At 47.1% G+C, this 19,776-nt stretch overlaps 1 protein-coding gene across 4 annotated transcripts in view; it reads right to left on the reverse strand.

Annotated features, from left to right (window-relative positions):
* The window catches only part of WWC3 (WWC family member 3), a 110,130-nt gene that overhangs the window by 22,091 nt on the left and 68,263 nt on the right, over positions 1–19,776 (reverse strand). For all 4 annotated transcript variants that reach the window (XM_005228503.3, XM_059883909.1, XM_005228501.4 and 1 more), the window contains 4 exons: positions 17,715–17,788; positions 5,001–5,243; positions 3,925–4,014; positions 2,576–3,141 (listed from right to left, as the gene is read on the reverse strand). In XM_005228503.3, the coding sequence (XP_005228560.4) occupies positions 2,576–3,141; positions 3,925–4,014; positions 5,001–5,243; positions 17,715–17,788 (973 nt within the window). The remainder of the gene's footprint in view (positions 1–2,575; positions 3,142–3,924; positions 4,015–5,000; positions 5,244–17,714; positions 17,789–19,776) is intronic.

The following is a 19,776-nucleotide window of genomic DNA, read 5'->3' on the forward strand; positions in this document are numbered from 1 at the left end:
GGCAGTATCTGACCATGCCAGAAGCAAAGCCCTCAATCTAAGAATTGTGAAGCGTCATAACATCCATCACAAAGTGGAAAAGAAAAGGAAGTCAGGATCAGAAATTAAGTCGGCTCTTCTCTTTCCCACCCCATCTTTATCCTGGACCGAAAGGGGTGTTTGGCCTTGTGTGGACTTTCTGCATACACAGACTGACACTCTTGTATTTCAACCTTTAAAGAAACGTTGGTATGGGTGTGTGGGTGTGTACTCAGTCGTGTCCAACTCTTTGGACACATGCAAACCCCATGGACTGCATTCCATCAGCCTCATCTGTCCATGGAATTATCCAGTCAAGAATACTGGAGGGGGTTGCCATTTCCTATTCCAGGGATCTTCCCAACCCAGGGATCACTGTGCCGCCAGAAGTGGGCGGGGAACACAGAAAAGTAAGCTCAAGCAACAGATGCACAATTCAGTCCTTATTTTGTATTTTCTTTTTTGAATCACAGGAATAAACATGGAATACTGAACCTGTGATTATAATGAAGACCAAAGTGAATAAAGTTCCTCTGGACATGTGAATTATAGAAACAACGTATATGGGGATATGAAAGGCGTGTTTGCAAACACAGAGGGCAAGACACTGAAATAAGAGATGCCAAAAAGCTCCAGGACTGCCTAAGAATATACTGGATCTCTGCTTAAACACATAGATGTTACAAGAAACTATATATACATATCAGTCCTGAATATTCATTGGAAGGACTGATGCTGAAGCTGAAGCTCCAGTACTTTGGCCACCTGATTTGAAGAACTGACTCATCTGAAAAGATCCCGATGCAGGGAAATATTGAAGGTGGGAGGAGAAGGGGATGACAAAGGATGAGATGGTTGGATGGCATCACCGACTCAATGGACGTGAGTTTGAGCAGGCTCTGGGAGATGGTGATGGACAGGGACAGGGAAGCCTGTTGTGCTGCAGTCTACAGGGTTGCAAAGAGTCGGACATGACTGAGCGGCTAAACTGAAGTGAACTGAATAACCAGCACTGCTGTTGTTTAGTCGCTAAGTCGTGTCCACCTCTTTTGTGACCCCATAGAGTGCAGTCTGGCAGGTTCCTCTGTCCATGGGGTTTCCCAGGCAAGAACACTGGAATGGGTGGCTATTTCCTCTTCCAGGGGATCTTCCCGACCCAGGGATTGAACCCATGTCTCCTGCTTGGAAGGCAGATTGTTTACCACTGAGCTACCAGGGAAGCCCAATAACCAACTTGGTTATACATAAAGAAGAACTGATGGGTAACAGAATGGTGGTGAGTGGAAGAGTCCACAAAGATCACCTCGTTTAAGGGCAAGGAAGGTGGAGACTGAGCCCCTTTCAAAGATGCACTCGAGGTTACACAGCTAATGAGTCAACAGGACAGGGACAGGGGCTGGGTCTAAGCTGCTAGTTTGAAGCCATTTCCACTACCTTGGGTTTGTACTCACGTTTTCTCTCTGTCCTTTGCTACTAAAACACTTAACAGTACGGAACCAGGGTTTCTCAGTCTTGGTACTACAGACACCTTGGCTGAATCATTCTTTGTAGTGGGGACCATGCTATGGGCTGAAGGATGTTGAGCAGTGCTGCTGGTCTCCACCCACCAGAGGCCAGTAGTACCACCACCACCCCCTACCCCACAACCAGCCCCTCAGCTTCGACAACTGAAAATGTCTTGAGACATAGCCAAGTACCTCTAGGGGGCAAAAACACCCCTGGTTGAGATCCACTGTGCTCCACAAATTATCTACTGTTTGCCGTGCAAATGGAAGTTAATTAAATGGGTGGCAGTTTTTTATCTTCTCCAAAAATGAAGTGAGTTCAAATCACTGGAGGTTGGCTCACAAAAGCTCCATCAGCCAGAATACCCTCTGAAACAGCAGACTGGTTTTCCACGTGGGCTACATGTTGACAAGCTGAACTGACAGCAACTAGACAGATGAAATTCTCAGGGCTACGTGTTTCTTGATCTGAACAGTATCAGAGAAATCGATTTGGTAGCAAGGACTGATGCTCACAGGTATGCCTTTTCACTTCCCCCATGATAGACAAGTACAAGAACAAAGGATAAAGAGTGAAGTCACAGGGCCAAAGGAAGATTTCTGGGGGGCCAGAGCCCGACAGCCCCCCTCGTGCTGGTCTGAGGCAGGCACGCACAGAAATGCTCCATCTGGGCACACTCCCTGGGAACTTCACTATGGCCCAAGTACTTCTTTATCAGGCTCCCACTGTGGAGGAACAGGTGGTTCTTATCTTTATTTATAACAACTAACATTCTGAAAACTAGCAAAATACCGGGAAAGACTATGACAGTCTTTCCATGGAAACTTATCAGTTTCAAGGACCAGGGACAAGACAAAAGCAAAAGCACGCAAGCAGAGTGGGCGTGCGAGCTTCCTCATCTGTCATCGAGGACATTCCATCAAGGGTCCTACTAAGCTGAGCGCCCCTGAGGCCACAGCAAAACAGCTGGCCTCCCTGCACACGGCTTCCTCAATGAGCTTGGATCCTTGCCTCCCAGCCCGGGGCACCCATGAGACTCATTAGTAGGTACCTGCAGCTGTGGGAGCAGTGGCCACTTGGGGTCCTCTCTCATGAGATCCTTCCCCGTCCCCGGGGCACCCATGCGGCGGCAGGGCCGCAGCGCCCGCCAGGTCTTCATCCCCTAGGGCGGCGGCCTGAGCCCGCAGCCTGTCCAGGGTGCCCAGGCCTGCCACCTCGAAGCCATCACCAAGCTGGGCCAGGGGCGAGTCTCGCGAGGCCGGGAGGAAGGGCGTGTCCAGGGGTGAGCTGGGAGGGGACAGCGAGGATAGGGAGGACCGCGAAGAGAGGGAGGCCAGCGACTGCGGGGTGTCCAGGGAGTGCCTCGGCTTGTGCAGGCCCGGGGGCCCCGCGGTGTCCGCCAGGCCCACATCCCGGCCCAGGGAGTCGAAGGGCACGAGGTCAAAGCGCAGGAGCGGGCCGCCCTCGGTGTCAGGCTTGTCGTACTGTGGGAGCCCGTAGATGTCGGTGAAACTGACGGAGCTCAGCGAGCCGCGGCTGGAGGCCAGGGAGCCACGGCTGGAGGCCAGGGAGCCACGGCTGCTCCCCGAGGACATGGTCAGGGTGCTGGCAGACAGGCTGAAAAGAGAAGAGCAGCCTGGAGCCCATGGCTGGAGCCCTCTAGACCCCATCCGAGGCCAGCCTCCGGGAAACTCCAGGAGTAAAACCCTGCCTTGTGCTCATCAACCCCACCTGTGAGCTGTTTAAGACACCCACTCCCCACCCTTGAGTTCATGACTATTTCCTGTGTTTCTGTGTGTGTCAGTAGAGAATACAGGTTAACATCTAGGACTCTTGCCTGAGTTTAAGTTCCAGCTCAAACTCAGACTAGCTGAAGGTCTTTTTTGGTCAAGGGCTTTTTGACCTTTCTGAGTCACCCACTTTCTTGGGTGGGGAGTGCTGTGATGAGAACAGTTCCCACCTCAAGACACTCTTCGAAGGGGAACTGAGAAAATAATACACAGAAAGCCCTTGACACTATGCTTTCCAATACAGTTGAGTACCTGAACTCCAGAACTATTACTGAGCATCCACATCTTAAAGGTATTGTTCCTTAAAGAAATAAAAATGTATGTGTGCATATATGTACATGAATATATACACTTTCTGATGCTGTGAGCTACAAAATCCTTGGGCAAATCTGAGTTCAGATTCGTTATTCAGAAGTCCCACTTGGTGATCTCCTCAGAGTCCTTGGATCATACATGATATGAGCAGCTCCTCAAAAAATATCACGTATCCACTTTTCTGTCCTGTGTTTACAACCACTTCATGTTCTTAGTTCTGGGAGAGAAAACCAAGCTAAAGGGCATTGTGAAGCTCATGACCACATCATTACAAGATGATAATCAAGTTACTCACCTTTGTAACTGGGACTGGAGATAGGATGTGAGGCGGGTGGCTTCTTCCAGCTGCATCAGGAGACAGTTTCTTTTTTCCTGAAGCAGAATCCTGTAAGTACAAAAACAGTCCACTGGTGGATTTCAAAAATAGCAAGTATATTTTCCTAACAAGAAATGCAACGATTAATCCCCCCGAACTGACTGAGGTTTGAATGACTAAATTCTAAAAAGCACATCCAGGTCATAAACACCAAGATAACAGAGATGTGTGTTGTTTTGCTCGAAAATGTACCACCAGCCCCCTGAACAGCGCCTGATACACTGGGTGGGTAGGCAGATAGATAGATCGGTGAGTGGATGGATGGACGGACAGATGGATGGATGAGTGGATAGATGGGTGGATAGAGGGATGGATAAATCAATGGGTGGGTAGCTGCATGGACTGATGGATATGGGGGTGGGAGGATGGACAGGCTGATAGATAGATGGATGAGTGAACAGCAGTTTGGATGGACAACAACAGACAAGAAGATGGGCATAAAGATGGGAGGGTGGGTGTGGGCGGATGAACAGATAGATGGAGAATAGACTAGAAGATGGATACAAATGCTCAGCATGCCATAATCTATTGCAATTCCCTGGAACAAATCAGAGTCCCTCATTTTTAAGCCCTCTTCCAGGCAAAACCATATGAAATTCTAACATCTACAGAATTCAAAGATCAAGCCCAAAATAAAAAAGCCACTGCCCAAGTGTGGGAGGTAGTTTTCTCTCTAATTTTTCCTATGGGGTGGGTAAGGACAATGTCCTGAAAATACAGGGGCGGGGCACCTGGCACCTGCAGCGGGAGCAGGCAGGGTCTAAGTCATGGGTTCCCCAGTCTTCTTCCCTCTTCCATCCCCTTCTCGACCGTCTCCAACTTGTGAACAGGGACCAGGAGTCTTGGAGCCCTGAGCAGAGCTGGCACCCCTGGAGGACGGGCAGGTACATGCTCCATCCACCTTCCACCAGGCAGTAGCTGCTGGAGCAATCAGTGACCACATGCAGCCATGCAATCTGGCTTTGCCAGCCGCTCCTCCGGCGCTACCTGCCCACCTTTCGGTGGCGCCCTGCATGGACGTCGCCCGGGCACGCTGGATCTCCTCTTCCAGGCGCCGCCGTTCCTCCTCCAGTCTCACCACGTCCTCTGCCGGCCGCCTCTGCTGGATGATGAGCTGTAGCTCTTGAAGCAGGGCCTCCTTCTCCTTGACGAGCTGCAGCCGGTCCCTGTCGGCCTCAGCCAGGCCCGGCCACGACTCGCTCTCCAGCTGGGCCAGCTGCTGCTGGATGTTCGAGACTCTGCAGAAGATGGACATGGGAAGATCCACGAACTTGATGAAACACACGCACATTTACACAGTCTCTGCACCATGCAGATTCTAGAAACTCACTCTAACCAATAGCGGAATGACTGCACTGAGTCAACCTAACATGGCACAAATAAGGGATCTGGAAGTGAGGTGGAATGAACCCGATGTGGAAGCCCTTTGCATCATCTGCCCTGGCCTACGAGATTTGGGATGACAGTAAGGATGTTTGTTGCAGGGCTTCCCAGGTGGCTCAGTGGTAAAGAATCACCTGCCATTGCGGGAGACCTGGGTTTGATCCCTGGGTTGGGAAGATTCCCTGGAGGAGTGCATGGCAACCCGCTCCAGTATTTTTGCCTGAAGAGTCTCATGGACAGAGGAGCCTGGCGGGCTACAGTCCATGGGGTCACAGAGTTGGACACGACTGAAGCCAACTGAGCACACACGCATATTTGTTCCAAAGAAGACCCTGATTCACCCACATGCCTAGCGTTGCTTCCTATGTGTGCTGTTTTGGAACGAGACAGAGCCAGCTCATTTCTCTCAGCACCCCCTTCCTCATCAGTAGCTAAACACCACGCTAGATGCACAAGAGATGCTTCCGGCCGCCTGCCTTCTCTGTGCGCCTAGCTGTGGAGCCCGCCTTGAGAAAACCCAGAAGAGAATCACACCCCTCATGGGATCCTCAAGAGTGCCGGAGGCCTTGACCATGCAGGACATTCAAAATGCCTGGCAGAGAGCAGGTACTCAGCCAAAGCTAAACGCGTGAAATGGAGAATGAATATGCCAGCAAGTATATGAAAGAATGGCAGTCAAGTCGCAGTGAGCCTGGATGTGGTGCAGGGTAACCCTTAAGCTGCAGAAATACAGCTCTCGTCACCCCCACCCGGTGCACCCAAATGGCCCACAGGCCCACTGGGCAGACAGACTAGTGTCCTGAGGTTGTGCTGAAGGCAGGGGAAGTGAAAGAGACGTGGCTCGTGTTTTTAGAGCATCCTTAAAAGCAGGAGCACGATGTTTTAAGCCCTTTACATTTATATGTGGCTCAAGATGAGGGTGGCTTCTGGGCAGAAAGAAGGATTTGCAGACCTGACCAGAAGCCAGCCCTGTGCCGGACAGAGATTGGCACATGGGCCCAAAACTAAATCCAATGACGTCTCTGAGGTCACAGAGAGCTGTGAGGGCAGCTAAGTGGCAGGTGCACTCAGTCCTCTAGCCTCAAGACAGTGGTTCTCAAAGTGGGGTCCCTGAGTCAGCCTCAGTATCACCTGGGAGCTCGTTACAAATGCAAATTTCAGGTCCCACCCCAGATCTGCTGAACACCATGCTCTGCAGATGGAGTGGGGCAACCTGGGTTTTGACAAGCCCTCCTAGGTGCTTCTTGCCAAACTGTGACACCCGCTGCTTTTCAGGCACCCCAGCCTGGTCTGGAGAATGCAAACTGTCCTTGGAGCTCTTAGGGCTTCCATCAGGCAGGGATAGGATGATCCTCACTAAAAGGAGAAAGGCAAGAGTGCTTTTGAGACTGTCCCATGTGGTACTCAGGACACATATCATAAATCGAAGCTGGTGTCCTCGCTGGGTCCAGACTTCAGAATCCATCTCAACACTGTGCTTCCTCGCAGATACTGACAGTCAACTGGCATTGGCCCATGTGTTAAGGTCTGTGGGATATCCTTGTACCAGTCTGAGCTGCTCATGAACTAGACGTGAGCAGGAGACTAGTCAATCTGACAAAAGGATTGGCCAAGGAGCCTTCTTCAAGTGAAGAAGCTGAAGCTCCAACACTTTGGCTACCTGATGCGAAAAGCCAACTCATTGGAAAAGACCCTGATGCTGGGAAAGATTGAGGGCAGGAGGAAAAGGGGACCACAGACAGAGGGTGAGATGGTTGGATGGGGTCATTGATTCAATGGATGTGAGTTTGAGCAAGCTCCAGGAGATGGTGAAGGACAGGGAAGCCTGGCATGCTACAGTCCATGGGGTCACAAAGAGTCAGACATGGCTGAGCAACAACAACAACCTTCTTCAAGCACCAAACCAATTAGAAAATCCACAGTCATGAAAAGAAAAGAGTATACAAGTTATAGTTTAAATGCGCACGTTTTACTCAAGCCCAGTTCCCCAAGAAGGTAAAGAAAATAGCTGAATGTCAGTAGGTTTATTAGGCAAATTCTTTTCTAACATAAGACCAATTTCCTGCAAATGTGTTGGAAAATGGTGCCAAACCATGTCACTGAAAAAACTAATGACAGATGCAGCTCAAAAGGGTTAGGAATCCAACTGGGCTTAAGCATCTACCTCTCTCTAATTAGTGTAATTAAAATTTATGGCAGTCATATAACTGAAGTCCAAGGAAGCACTCCAAGCAGACCCATAAATTAGCACCAAATCAGACATTAGACCCAGCGAAATTTTTGGAACATTCTACTGTAGATCAAGCCAAGTCAAAGGTAAGGAATAAATATAAAAGAGATGTACAAAGAGCAAATCCATTGGGTCCTCATAATTTTTCATTTCAATGTACACAGGAAAGCCTATTTGAGCCCAAGTAAAGTTATCAGTATTACCTGGTCATATATAATAATAATTCTCATACTACAAGCACACATATTTTAAAAAGCACTCCTTTTGAGTTTTCTGAAGTTAACATGTGAGGAGATCAAGATTCCATTTGCATTGGCCAGCTCCAGGTTAGCCACCACTGCACGGGGATTCAAGTTGCTGAGGGTGAGTGGAGATCCAATCCTAGATAATCCTGCTTTTTCCAGGAAAATCTCAAGTGACTCAGTCGTGTCCAACTCTTTGCAGCCCCATGGACTGTAGTCCACCAGACTCCTCTGTCCATGGGATTCTCCAGGCAAGAATACTGGAGTGGGTTGCCATTTCCTTCTCCAGGGGATCTTCCCAACACAGGGATAGAATCCATGTCTCCTGCATTGCAGGCAGATTCTTTACCATCTGAGCCACCAGGGAAGCCCCCAGGTAATATCCACTATCAGAACAAAGGAAAAACTGAATTACGAGAAGAAAGAGAGGCAAAGGGCAGATTTCCAAAGGTCTGTCCACTGTGAGTATAAAAGAAATAGTACAGTGACCAGAATTAAACAGTGTACTGTAACTTTCCAGAGCTTGCAAGAAAAAGCTGTATGGACATATGGTGAGGGGTGACTTCAGTAGCAGAAACAATTTGGGTGAAGCTGACTTAATGTAACCCACCTGGAAAGGTTGTTTGGGCTGTACTGAGCACCAGATGAGCACACTGTGCTTAAGAACGAGGTTTATTGCCTTTTTTTTTTTAATAATTAAATTTCATAGCACTGCAAATCACTGCAGAGCTCCCTATGAATCTAGAGGAATACTGGCATATATTGTGTGTGTTAGTCGCTCAGTTGTGTTTGACTCTTTGCAACCCCATGGACTGTAGCCCACCAGGCTCCTCTGTCTATGGAATTCTCCAAGCAAGAATACTGGAGTGGGTTGCCATTCCCTTCTCCAGGGGATATTCCCGAACCAGGAATCAAACGCAGGTTTCCTGCATTGCAGGCAGATTTTTTATTGTCTGAGCCACAAGGGAAGCTGACTGGAATAGACTAAAAAGTGTAATTTCGTTGTCTAGATCCATAATCTGGAGTTAAGACATTTGGGGGTCTGCTCTTAGCCAGGCTGAAAGAAGCATGTATCTGTCTGTGTGTGCCAGGAAACAAGAATGCTAGAAGAATTCCTTCTTGTACATTTCTTGTACAAGTGGTGTCTTGAATATTTGCCGCAGAAGAGGCAGGATGGCTTTACCTTTAAAACAATAAGCCTTGTGTACCGTGCTGCTGGCCCGGAGAAGAGCATCTGCAAGGCGGACCCTTCCTGTGTTAGGATTAATGGATCCAAGAGACCTACCTCAGGCTAAATAACAAATGTACAGTTCTGATGTCCCTTCTATATCCACACCCAGTAGCTGATATGCAGTGCGGAATTGGAACCCCACTCTTGCAAGCACCATCATTCCAAATTCCAGAAATAAAGGGAAAACCATTTCCAGAAAGGCTATTTTCTACCATATTTTCTCAGTGAAATGAAATATAAGGAAACAAAGCGAGGTCACAATTAAAATTTGCAAAAAAAGAAACTTTTCCAAGTCCTTTTTTTTTTTTTTGGCTGCACTGTGTGGCTTGTGGGATCTTAATTCCCCAATCAGGGATTGAACACGGGACCATGGCAGTGAGAGCACATAATCCTAACTACTGGACTGCCAGGGAACTGCCCAAGTTCATTTTCAAAGAGAATCAAGATCAGTTTAAAACTGGTGAGGGTTTGTTTTTTCCTTGAGAGTCAGCTGAGTTTACTGATTTTTATTTTTGATAGGTAATCCCTTTTATAGCCTATATATATCCTCTCACAAACGCCTTTTAAAGGCTTTAAGACACACGTCCCTGTGCACAGAATAGTCAAGAAATGAAAGCAAGTCCTCAGTCAAGCATTCCGGTCTCATGTTTATCGTATGATTTCTAAATTTCACCCCCTGAACAGGCCTAATGTAGACAGAAGTCAAATATGAATCATTTTTCCCTTACTATTTTTGCCCAAACACCTTTACTGTTACAACCCAGGCACCATTAAACCATGAATGGAAACCTGCATTTATGTGGCAGAAACTGCTCGGACCCTTACGATTCATGTGGAAATCTTAAATATGACTTGCATTTTTCAAAGAAGAAAATGCGCTTTTAATATTGCACAGTTTTGAGGCATATTCTACATATTCAGAGTAATCCCCAGTTCTTTGAATTTATACCTCAACTCTGGGACCTATGATATAATTTTGCACGTTCCTAAAATACTGCCACTTTCTGGAATAGAAATGGAACTCCAGGCCAGCCACAGCCCTGACTCAGGGTGAGGGGACATGATGGACCCAATGCCACGTTCTAGGACACGGTGCCAGGTTAGAGTCTTGTGCCTTCAGATGTCAATTGTAGCTATAGACTTGATGCTTCTTATGTTTTCTCTCTTTAGTTTTCTTTCTGCAAATATCTATTTAAATGGAAATCAAAAGTCCACCACAGTCTCATCTGAGATCTGAGTCATATGGACAGTGAAATCACTTTACCTCAATGAACTAAATATTGGTCAACTAGTGTCCATTCAGCTCGACTCTTTATACTGGAAACTCAGGGAGTCTGAATCTAGACCGTGTGGCATAAGAAGGGCCTATGTTCCCTGGTGGGCTCGTGGTTGGGAATCTGACTGTGAAGGCAGCGGTCACGAGTTTCATCCCTGGTCCAGGAAGGTCCCACACGCTGTGGAGCAACTAAGGCTGTGTGCTACAACTACTGAGCCCATGTACCTAGAGCCCGTGCTCTGCAACAGGAGAAGCCGCCAGGAGAAGCCATGCATCACAACAAAGAGTAGCCCCGCTTGCCACAACTAGAGAAAAAGTCCATGCAGCAACGAAGACCCAGCTCAGCCAAAAATAAATAATCTTTTAAAAATTTATTAAAAAAAAGATGGGCCTGCAAACACCCCAACACCCCTCCCTGCCCTCACATCTTATCCCCTCTGAACAAACAGAGCTTCAGAATGACTTCTTTAAATGGAAAGCAGATGGTCTCCAGGTTTCTTTCTCTTGGCCTGTTTCCTTTGTCTCTCACGGCCATGCCCTATTCCCAAACCCAGATACACGGTCACTGGAGAACTGAAGGGAAAATCCAAGGGACTGATCGAATTCAGCTGGAATCCTAACGCTCCATCAGCAACGGCACAGGACACGTCCTGGCAGCAAACACTGAGACGCGGAGACACAGGCCGGGCCGAATGTTTTGTTCCTATCAGGACGGCAAGTGTTTCTATGGAAACAGCTACAGTTTGTGCACAGTTCTGGAACAAGCACTCTTAGGTTAAAAATAAGGAGCCATCTGCGTCATCAGGATTGCTTCAAGAAGACTTGTTCCTCCAAACTGGCTTTGAAAAATTCTCTCAAGTTTTTAACCAATAGTGTGAAAATATTCCTATTGTAAGGTCTGCCTTGGGAACCAAAGTGATGTTCCTGAAGGAAAAGGAAGAAACAGTTGTTGGGATATATTTCACATGACCTAGAGGGCTTCCCAAGTGGTAAAGAATCCACCTGCCAATGCAGGAAACGCAAGAGACACAGAATCGATCCCTGGGCCGGAAAGATTCCCTTGAAGGAGGAAATGGCAACCCACTCCAATATCCTTGCCTGGAGAATCCCATGGACAGAAGAGCCTGGTGGGCTACAGTCCATGGGGTCGCAAAGAGTCGGACACGACTGAGTGACTGAGCACACATGACCCAGAGTTGAAAACAAAACTAGTCACCATGACAGTGGTGGTCTGGTCTAGAGAATTCTCTAGAAATCATACCATCGTTTGGAATTATGAGTTCTGCTTCTATAAACTTCCTTTAAATCTGAAGAGACATGAAACCCCTCATTGTCCAGAACATTTATTGTCTTTTGATGATTTCCCAGCTCTGAGAAAGAATCTCGAACCTAAATATACAAGGAAATACATCAAGGCATCAGCTTTTCCCCATTTAGAAGTGGCAAAGCCCAGGAGGTTTTACAGAGGGGAAGGAAGCTAATCTTCGTGGGGTACAGCCTGGCAACCAGAAGAATGCCTCAAGGATGTTTTTAAGCAGGTGAAGCTCCAATGAAAGCACCGAACTAACTATCAAATATCAAGATCTACAGCCTAAGTGATCCTTGACCATAAAGTGAGCCTCAGAGAACTCTCTCTGGGGTTGTTCTCCCCTGCTCCCTAAGAAACTTGCAATTATACAACTCTCCGCCCTGATCCCTGTGCCCCGTTGATTGAGAAAGCTCTTCCTCAACATATGGGCAGCTGGAATTCCAACATCCCTCAGGGCCCAGCTCCAAAGCTGTTTTTTCCAACACCCAAGAGGAGGATTCATGATGGGGTGGTCCATGACCACAAGCCCTTCTGAATGACCACGAAAGCCCAGGAACCACAAGCTGAGCTGGGAGCGATAACGTGTCATGTGAACAGTTTCAGAAATGAACAGACCATGACCCGCCCCCATGAGATCCCCAAGGGCATGCATGTCTAAAGGCCTTTTCTTCTTGTAAATCCAGGGGAATTAGCCCAAGGCTCATACCAGGACGAGGGTTTTGGGGGCAGGAGCCAGGAGCAGAGCAGCTGACCTGGCGCTGACCTGGGTCCAAGAATTCCTTCCACCCGCTTGTTCATAGGGGTGAAGGTCAAAGAGCACATGTGATCTAAGGGGACCCCTGTTTACTCTTTCAGTAAATATTCACCAGACACTTAGTTGCTGGAATTATAGTCATGAGCTAACTGGACAAAAATTTCTGCCCTCATGAGGTTTCCATTCTTGCAGGGAAAAACAAACAATAAAAAAAGCAAACACATAAAGTATGGGCTCCGTAGGTGGTGCTAGTGGTAAAGAACCCACCTGCCAATGCAGAAGACACAAGAGATGCAGATTTGATCCCTGGGTTGGGAAGATCCTGGGGAGGAAGGCATGGCAACCCACTCTAGTATTCTTGCCTGGAAAATCCCATGGACAGAGGAGCCTGGCGGGCTGCAGCCCGTGGGATCCCAAAGAGTTGGACATGACTGAAGAGACTTAACAGGCACATGCGTAAAGTATAGAGCAGGTTAGCTGGTTACATTTGCTGGGAGAACCAGGGTAATGGGGTGGTGGATGGGAGTGATCCTTTATTCAGAATGATGAGAAAAGTGTCTCTGACAGTGAGTGGAAGGAGAGCAGAGGCCACATGACCCTTTGAGGCCAAGTATCCCATTGCAGGCAGAGGAAACAGCAGGGGCCAAGGGTACTGTGTTACTTGCCTTTCATTTCTGTAACAAATGATCACAAACTTGGGAGGCTTACAACAACACATATCACTACCTTACAGTCCCATCCAAGTACTAACCAGGCCCGACTCTGCTTAACTTCCAAGATTAGATGAGATCGGGCACATTTGGGGTGGTATGGCCGTAGACCTTACAGTTCCAGATGACAGAAGTCAACAATGAGTGACAGGGCTGTGATTCTTCTGGGGGCTCAAGGGAGGAATATATTTTGCAGTGGTTTCTAGGGGCTGCTCACTTTCCTTGGCTCACAGGCCTGCATCACTCTGATCTCTGCATCCATCCTCACATCTCCTTCTCTGCTTCTCCTTCTTCTAAGAACCCTTGGGATTACACTGAACCTATCGAGGTAATCCCTGGTGACTCAGATGGTAAAGAATCTGCCTGCAATGTGCAGACCCGGGTCCGAACCCTGAGTCGGGAAGATCCCCTGAAGAAGGGCATGGCAACCCACTCCAGTATTCTTGCCTGGAGAATCCCACAGACAGAGAAGCCTGGTGAGCTACAGTCCACGGGGTCGCAAAGAGTTGGACACAACTGAGTGACTAAACGGCTACCATCGAGGTGATCCAGCATCATCTCAAGATCTCTAACTTGAGGCCATCTGCAAAGCTCCTTCTGCCAAGGAAGGCAACAGAGTCACGGGTTCTAGGGATTAGGATATGGACATCTCAGCGGCCGTTACTGTGCCAACCTCCAGCACTAAATCAGGAGTGTGCCTGACAGGTGTTAGGCCCAATATGTGTAAGGAACACCGCGGGGGCCAGCGTGGCTGGAACAGGCCTTGAGTCCGTGGAAGACTTGCCCTTGGGTCTTGCCACACACAGTAGGGATTTCGGAGCAAGATAAGAAGCCCAAGAGTCAGATTTCTTGAAGGCAGCAAGAAACTCTGGGCCATCCGAGTCTTTGCTGGGGGGACTGTCCTGGGTATTGTGCGTTGTTGAGCAATACCCTTGGGGTCCCCACATGGGATGCCAGAAGTGCCCTCTCTCCAGTCACAAGAACCGAAAACATCCCCTGGGGGGCCACCCCCATCCCTTAGGGACTGATGGAATCTAACATGTTGTGAAAGGAATGCTTGTCTGCAAAAACAATTCAGACCTGGCAATTTAAATAACTGAAAGTATGCTGATCTGCACCATCAGTACACCATTCCCTGCATCCTTCACCAGGGAAGGACGTGACAACTCACAGAATGTCTTTGTCCACTACTCCAAAAAAATGTACGAAGAATGCTGGTATTTAACCAGGATGAGGAGACACAGAAATCAGGGCTCTCCATGGCTACTGATGGCAGGGTAAAGTGTATACGTCATTTTGGAAGACAATTCAGTGGGACCGATCAGAACTTCCAACATAAAGGTCTTTAGACCCATATGTTTCCTTGCTAAGTATCCGTCCAAGGAAACAGGTATTCCTGCAAGGCTGGGGCCTATACATAGATGTGCGCTATTTGTGAAAAGAAAAAAACTGGAATCATCGAGATGTCCATCCAGAGAGGATGGTTGTAATCATTAGAAAAGCTATGCATCATATACTAGATTTAACTACACTGAGCTTCATTTACTTAAATGTCTACATAAAACCTGGAAGGTTTCACACCAAATCATTAATGGTGGGTGGCAGGATTAGAGAGGAGGTTAAGATGGGAGGTCTCTACCGATTGAATCTTTGACAAAAGCAATGTATTCATGTATTATTTATGTAATACAAACAAGCAGGAAAACACACAGGTATATATATGCTAAATCGTGTCCAACTCTGTGACCCCATGGACTATAGCCCGCCAGGCTCCTCTGTCCATGAGGTTCTACAGGCAAGAATCCTGGAGTGGATTGCCATGCCCTCCTACAGGGGAACTTCCCAACCCAGGCATCAAACCCAGGTCTCCTGCATTGCAGGCAGATTCTTTACTGTCTGAGTCACCAGGGAAGCCCTATATATACACACAAATAAATGCAAGCATACATGTTACATGTGTACATAGACATACAAGCAGATTTGTACATGCTTCTGAACCCTGTGTGTCTATACATATATGCAGCGTGCATGCATGCAGGCGCACACCCCGCAGGTACTATCTGAGGTTATCTCCACCCCCAGGCAGACTCACTGAGGTCCTCACAATGTCTGCTAGCTGTGGGGGAGTTTATATGTCCTTATGGCCTCACATAAACCACGCCATGTCTGTGAACAGGGCAGGTGCCGGTCAGAAGTACAGTCTCCCAGCCCCCACCCACCCCTGGCAGCTTCTCTGCCCATGGCTGCCGGGTGTGCAGGAAGCTGCTGGGGTTGCCCATATGGAAATGAGGCAGATGTGGACCTGCTGAGACAGCACAATCCTCCAGCACTAGTGACATGGGGGCCGGAGGGTTCTCTAGTCTCTCCCCACTTGATGCCATTGGTGCCTCTCCTAGAGCTATGACAACTGTTGACATCTGTAAATGTGGCCAGAAACCCACCGGGGGTAGGGGGGGTTCCCACCATTGCACCCCTCCCTCACTCCCTGCCCTAGTCGGAACCACTATTCTAGTGGGGAAAGAACAATTGTGAGCCAACCTGGCATGTCCTTGCAACTGATCTTGCATCTCTAAATGTGGCCAAGGCAGCCCAGAAAGGCACTTTGGAGAAGCCCTTGCTGCTGCTGCTGCTGCTAAGTCGCTTCAGTCCTACTCTGTGCGACCCCATAGACGGCAGCCCACCAGGCTCCCCCGTCCCTGGGATTCTCCAGGCAAGAACACTGGAGTGGGTTGCCATTTCCTTCTCCAATGCATGAAAGTGAAAAGTGAAAGTGAAGTCGCTCAGTCATGTCTGACTCTTCGCGACCCCATGGACTGCAGCCTACCAGGCTCCTCCATCCATGGGATTCTCCAGGCAAGAGTACTGGAGTAGGGTGCCATTGCCTTCTCCAGAGAAGCCCCTACTTTCCCACAAAGGTCGACGTGCTGGGGACAGGACCCTCCTCTGCAACTGCAGTGCCTTTCCTAACAAGGTTCTGGTGACCCTGAGATACTCCTCCCCTTTAAAAGACACTGATGAAGTACAGTGTCCTCCCCTGAAGAATGCTCTTAAATCCTGGACTTTCTGCCCAAATGTTATTATCTCGATATTTCAAAGATTATTCACTCTGTACCAACATCATCTCTAGAAAACCAGAATATCCCTTGCTATGGCTGGTAAATGTCACAGCCAAACAGTAACAATTACGTTAAGTACAGCACCCATCAAGTTTCTGTGGTTTAATACAACGCAGCGAATTCCAACACCCACACGGTGCAGCAGAAACATGCAAGGAGCAGAGGACAATTGAGACAATATTCTCAATATTGAGACAATAGCGTCGGACAAACGCCACCAGCGAGCTCCAGAGAGTGGATGCCTGAGGCCGGGGAAGTGGTCCACAGGGAAGTGCAGTGCCCCCTTTGAGCATATCACTGCATCTTGCAGAGCAAGAGCCAGGAGGATCAGGCAGAGGGGCTCCGAGCAGAGGCTGGGTCATCTCCAGCCGGCCCTCCAGCGGGGAGTCAGATGATCTGCTTTGGATGCTATTTTTACATTTGCTAAAAAGGCCATGAAGCGGATTTCCAGACATCCCTGAATGATACAGTATATTGAGCAAGCCCAACTATTTAGCTTCCAGAATGGACGCCCTCGACCTGCTTGGCATTCGCTCCTCTTCCTCCACCCCCAGCACAGCAGTTCATATGTGACTAAAGAAACTTCTTGAAAAAGACAGGCACCATGGCTTCCCGAAGCCCAGATTTTGGAACAGCTTGGATTTAAGACTCTTTTCAGAAGGCACAAGAGAGAGTCACTAAGCCCATGCACCATAACCACTGAGTCCATGTGCCACAACTAGAGAGAAGCCTGTGCACCGCCACTAAGACCCGACACAGCCCAGTAAAATAAATTTAAACAAAACACTGCCTGCGAGGATAACAGCCCAGCTGGTGGTGCTGCCCGTGAATCCTGGCTGAGACCGGGAGGGAGGGACAGAGAGAAGAAGGAGGGAGAGATACATTTTGAAACACACAAACAAGGTCAAGTCTCAATTTGCAGAAGGCAGGTCACCTACAACACAGGTTAACAGACACGATTATGTTTCAGTTCTCTCCGTCAGAATGACATAGATTAGGTACTGCTGTCACTCATTGACCTAATCCTTATTAAACTGTCTTTGAAACCAAGATACATGGCTTTTGTTGTTAATCTATGGAATGAGATGACACACATATAAAAAAAAAAACAGTTATGCTTAAGCTGCTCTGAGGGACTGATGCTCAGTTAGAAGGCAGGGAAGGAGGGAGTTCTGAATTCCCTGAGAGGATAAAGAGAGCCCGAAAAGTCTCTATTTTTATTATATCCTGTCTTTATAACTGTTTGCAATATTGAGAAGTTCCCGTTTTAAATGCATGTGAAATTCTGTCACATGTGTTCAGAAGCTACACATAAACTGAAGAGTCTTAATTCTATACTCTATCAGACATTGCTTTCTGGTAAGATGTGGATAAATCACACATTGAAACTCCATAAAACCTCTTTCCACAGGAGAAAGGAAATAAGGAGAAGGCAAGGTTTGAAAAGGAGCTTCTTACCTCTTTCTGGCTTCCTCATACTGCCAGTTAAGCCTGACCCGATCCACAAGCCTTGTTTTATCATCAAAGATGAACTTTTTGGAACAGAAGGAAGATAAACAAGGGGGGAGACATGTTAAAAACCCATTTTCAAAAGAGAAAATTCACTTAAACTTTTAGCAGCAATGAAGAATATTTTAATTCACCTTCCAATTTCCATTTTTCAAAGGTCTGGAAGGAAACACACCAATAACAGCTGCCACCTCTGGTAATCGGGAGTTGGGAATGTGACTGGTAAGACTTTGGTTGTTCCAACAGTGGCGGATTTTTTTTTAAATAGTGGAAGTACACTTGTCTATTTTGTAATTCCCACAGCAAATTAAGTTTGAAAAGAAATAGAGAATTCCTCAAAGTTCATACAAACGCAAACAAAATTCATCCCAACTTGTGTAGTACATGCATGCTGTGATGAAGCAAGCTGCCGTTCTGGAGAGGTTCATACAGTAAGGAACAGAAGCTCTCAGTCCAACCATCAGTGAGGAACTGAATCTTGAGAACAATCATGTAAGCCTGGAAGTAAACCCTCCCCAGTCAAGCTTTCTGATGAGACTGCAACCCTAGCTAATACCTTGATTACAGTTTCCTGAGAGCCCGTGAAGCACAAGATGCAGCACAGTTTCCTGATCCACAATACAAGTGTGAGATAATAAATGTGTGCTGTTTTCAAAAGCTAGGTTTTGGGGGTGTTTTGTTATGCAGCAATAGCTAACTAATACAGTTAAAGCCTTTTGATATATTTTTCAATAACAAGATGTAGTAGAAAGCACAGGGGTTTAGGGATCAGTTGCTGATTCAAACCCAGATCTGCCTCTCCCTGGCTATATAACCTTAGGTAACCTGGTACCTGGACCCTCTCAGCTGACGAAAGAGGATGGAAACAACTACTTAAATCGAAGTAACAGTCATGAAGCTGCCAACTCAGGGCCAGCCCCAGTAAACTCATAAATAATGACAATTTACTGCTAAAGTTATTATAGTAGTATAACCAGCCACTCCCCACCCGATGTTTTTTAGAAAATCTTACCTAAATCATTACAGAACCTTCAATCTTACCTGCTTCTCTCAAACGAGGTAAGAGCCTCTAAAAATTCTAATTGTAACCTTAGGTTAAGCAGCAATGAGTTATTCATGGAATTCAATATATATTGTACTTCTTTCCTTCTCATGCCAAAATCTTTAGGCAAAAATGCCAGACAGTTTTAACTTACAGATTCTTCTCTGTCTTAAACCTGGTCAAAATGTCCAAGTGTAGTTTTGAGAACAATAAGGGGGAACACTGCAAATAGGCAGTTCGGGACATCCAGGACACAGAGGCATTATTTCCTATAAGATATTCCCCTCAAAGAGGCACTATTTGTTGACATTTTAAAATATCAGTTAATTATTTAAAACTCACGGTTTTTTAGTCAATGGTTTTCCCTTCTTTTTGTTTCTTTTTATTTATTTACTTTTAGGAGGGGATTCTGCATTTCACTGATATTTCAACTTTACTTAGTGAGCCCTAAGAAAAAGAATCCATACAAATTGGTTTTCTATTTGTAACAAATGAATGTAAAACTTCACTCAATGACAGTACAACAGTAGTGTCTTTAAGTATTCACTGCCCTGCTTCACATGATGGCTGCCAATTCTGCTTTGGTGGCTAACTCAAGGCTTCACTAATTATCAAAAGGGGCATTATGAAATTCTTCCAAGTCCCAAACAAAATTAATTTCAATTTCCTGACATTCTCTTAGAAGAATAGGAAATAGCATCAAAGTATAACCCAAGGGTGACACAGCCACAAAGCTGATGAAAATCACTGGTTTAAGCCAGAGCTCAGAGAACTACGGCCCAAAGGATGTATGTGGCCCACCACCTCTTTATGTAAATAAGAGTTTTAGTGGAACAAGCCCCACCCACCCATTCACAGATGACTATGGCAGAGACTGCATAGCCGGCAAAGCCTAAAACACTTATTATCTGGACCTTGGCAGAAAAAGTTAGCTGATCCATGCTCTAAAGAGTCCTACATCTGTCAAAA

This window comes from Bos taurus, chromosome X (genome assembly GCF_002263795.3).
Source record: "Bos taurus isolate L1 Dominette 01449 registration number 42190680 breed Hereford chromosome X, ARS-UCD2.0, whole genome shotgun sequence".
Classification (NCBI taxonomy): domain Eukaryota; kingdom Metazoa; phylum Chordata; class Mammalia; order Artiodactyla; family Bovidae; genus Bos; species Bos taurus.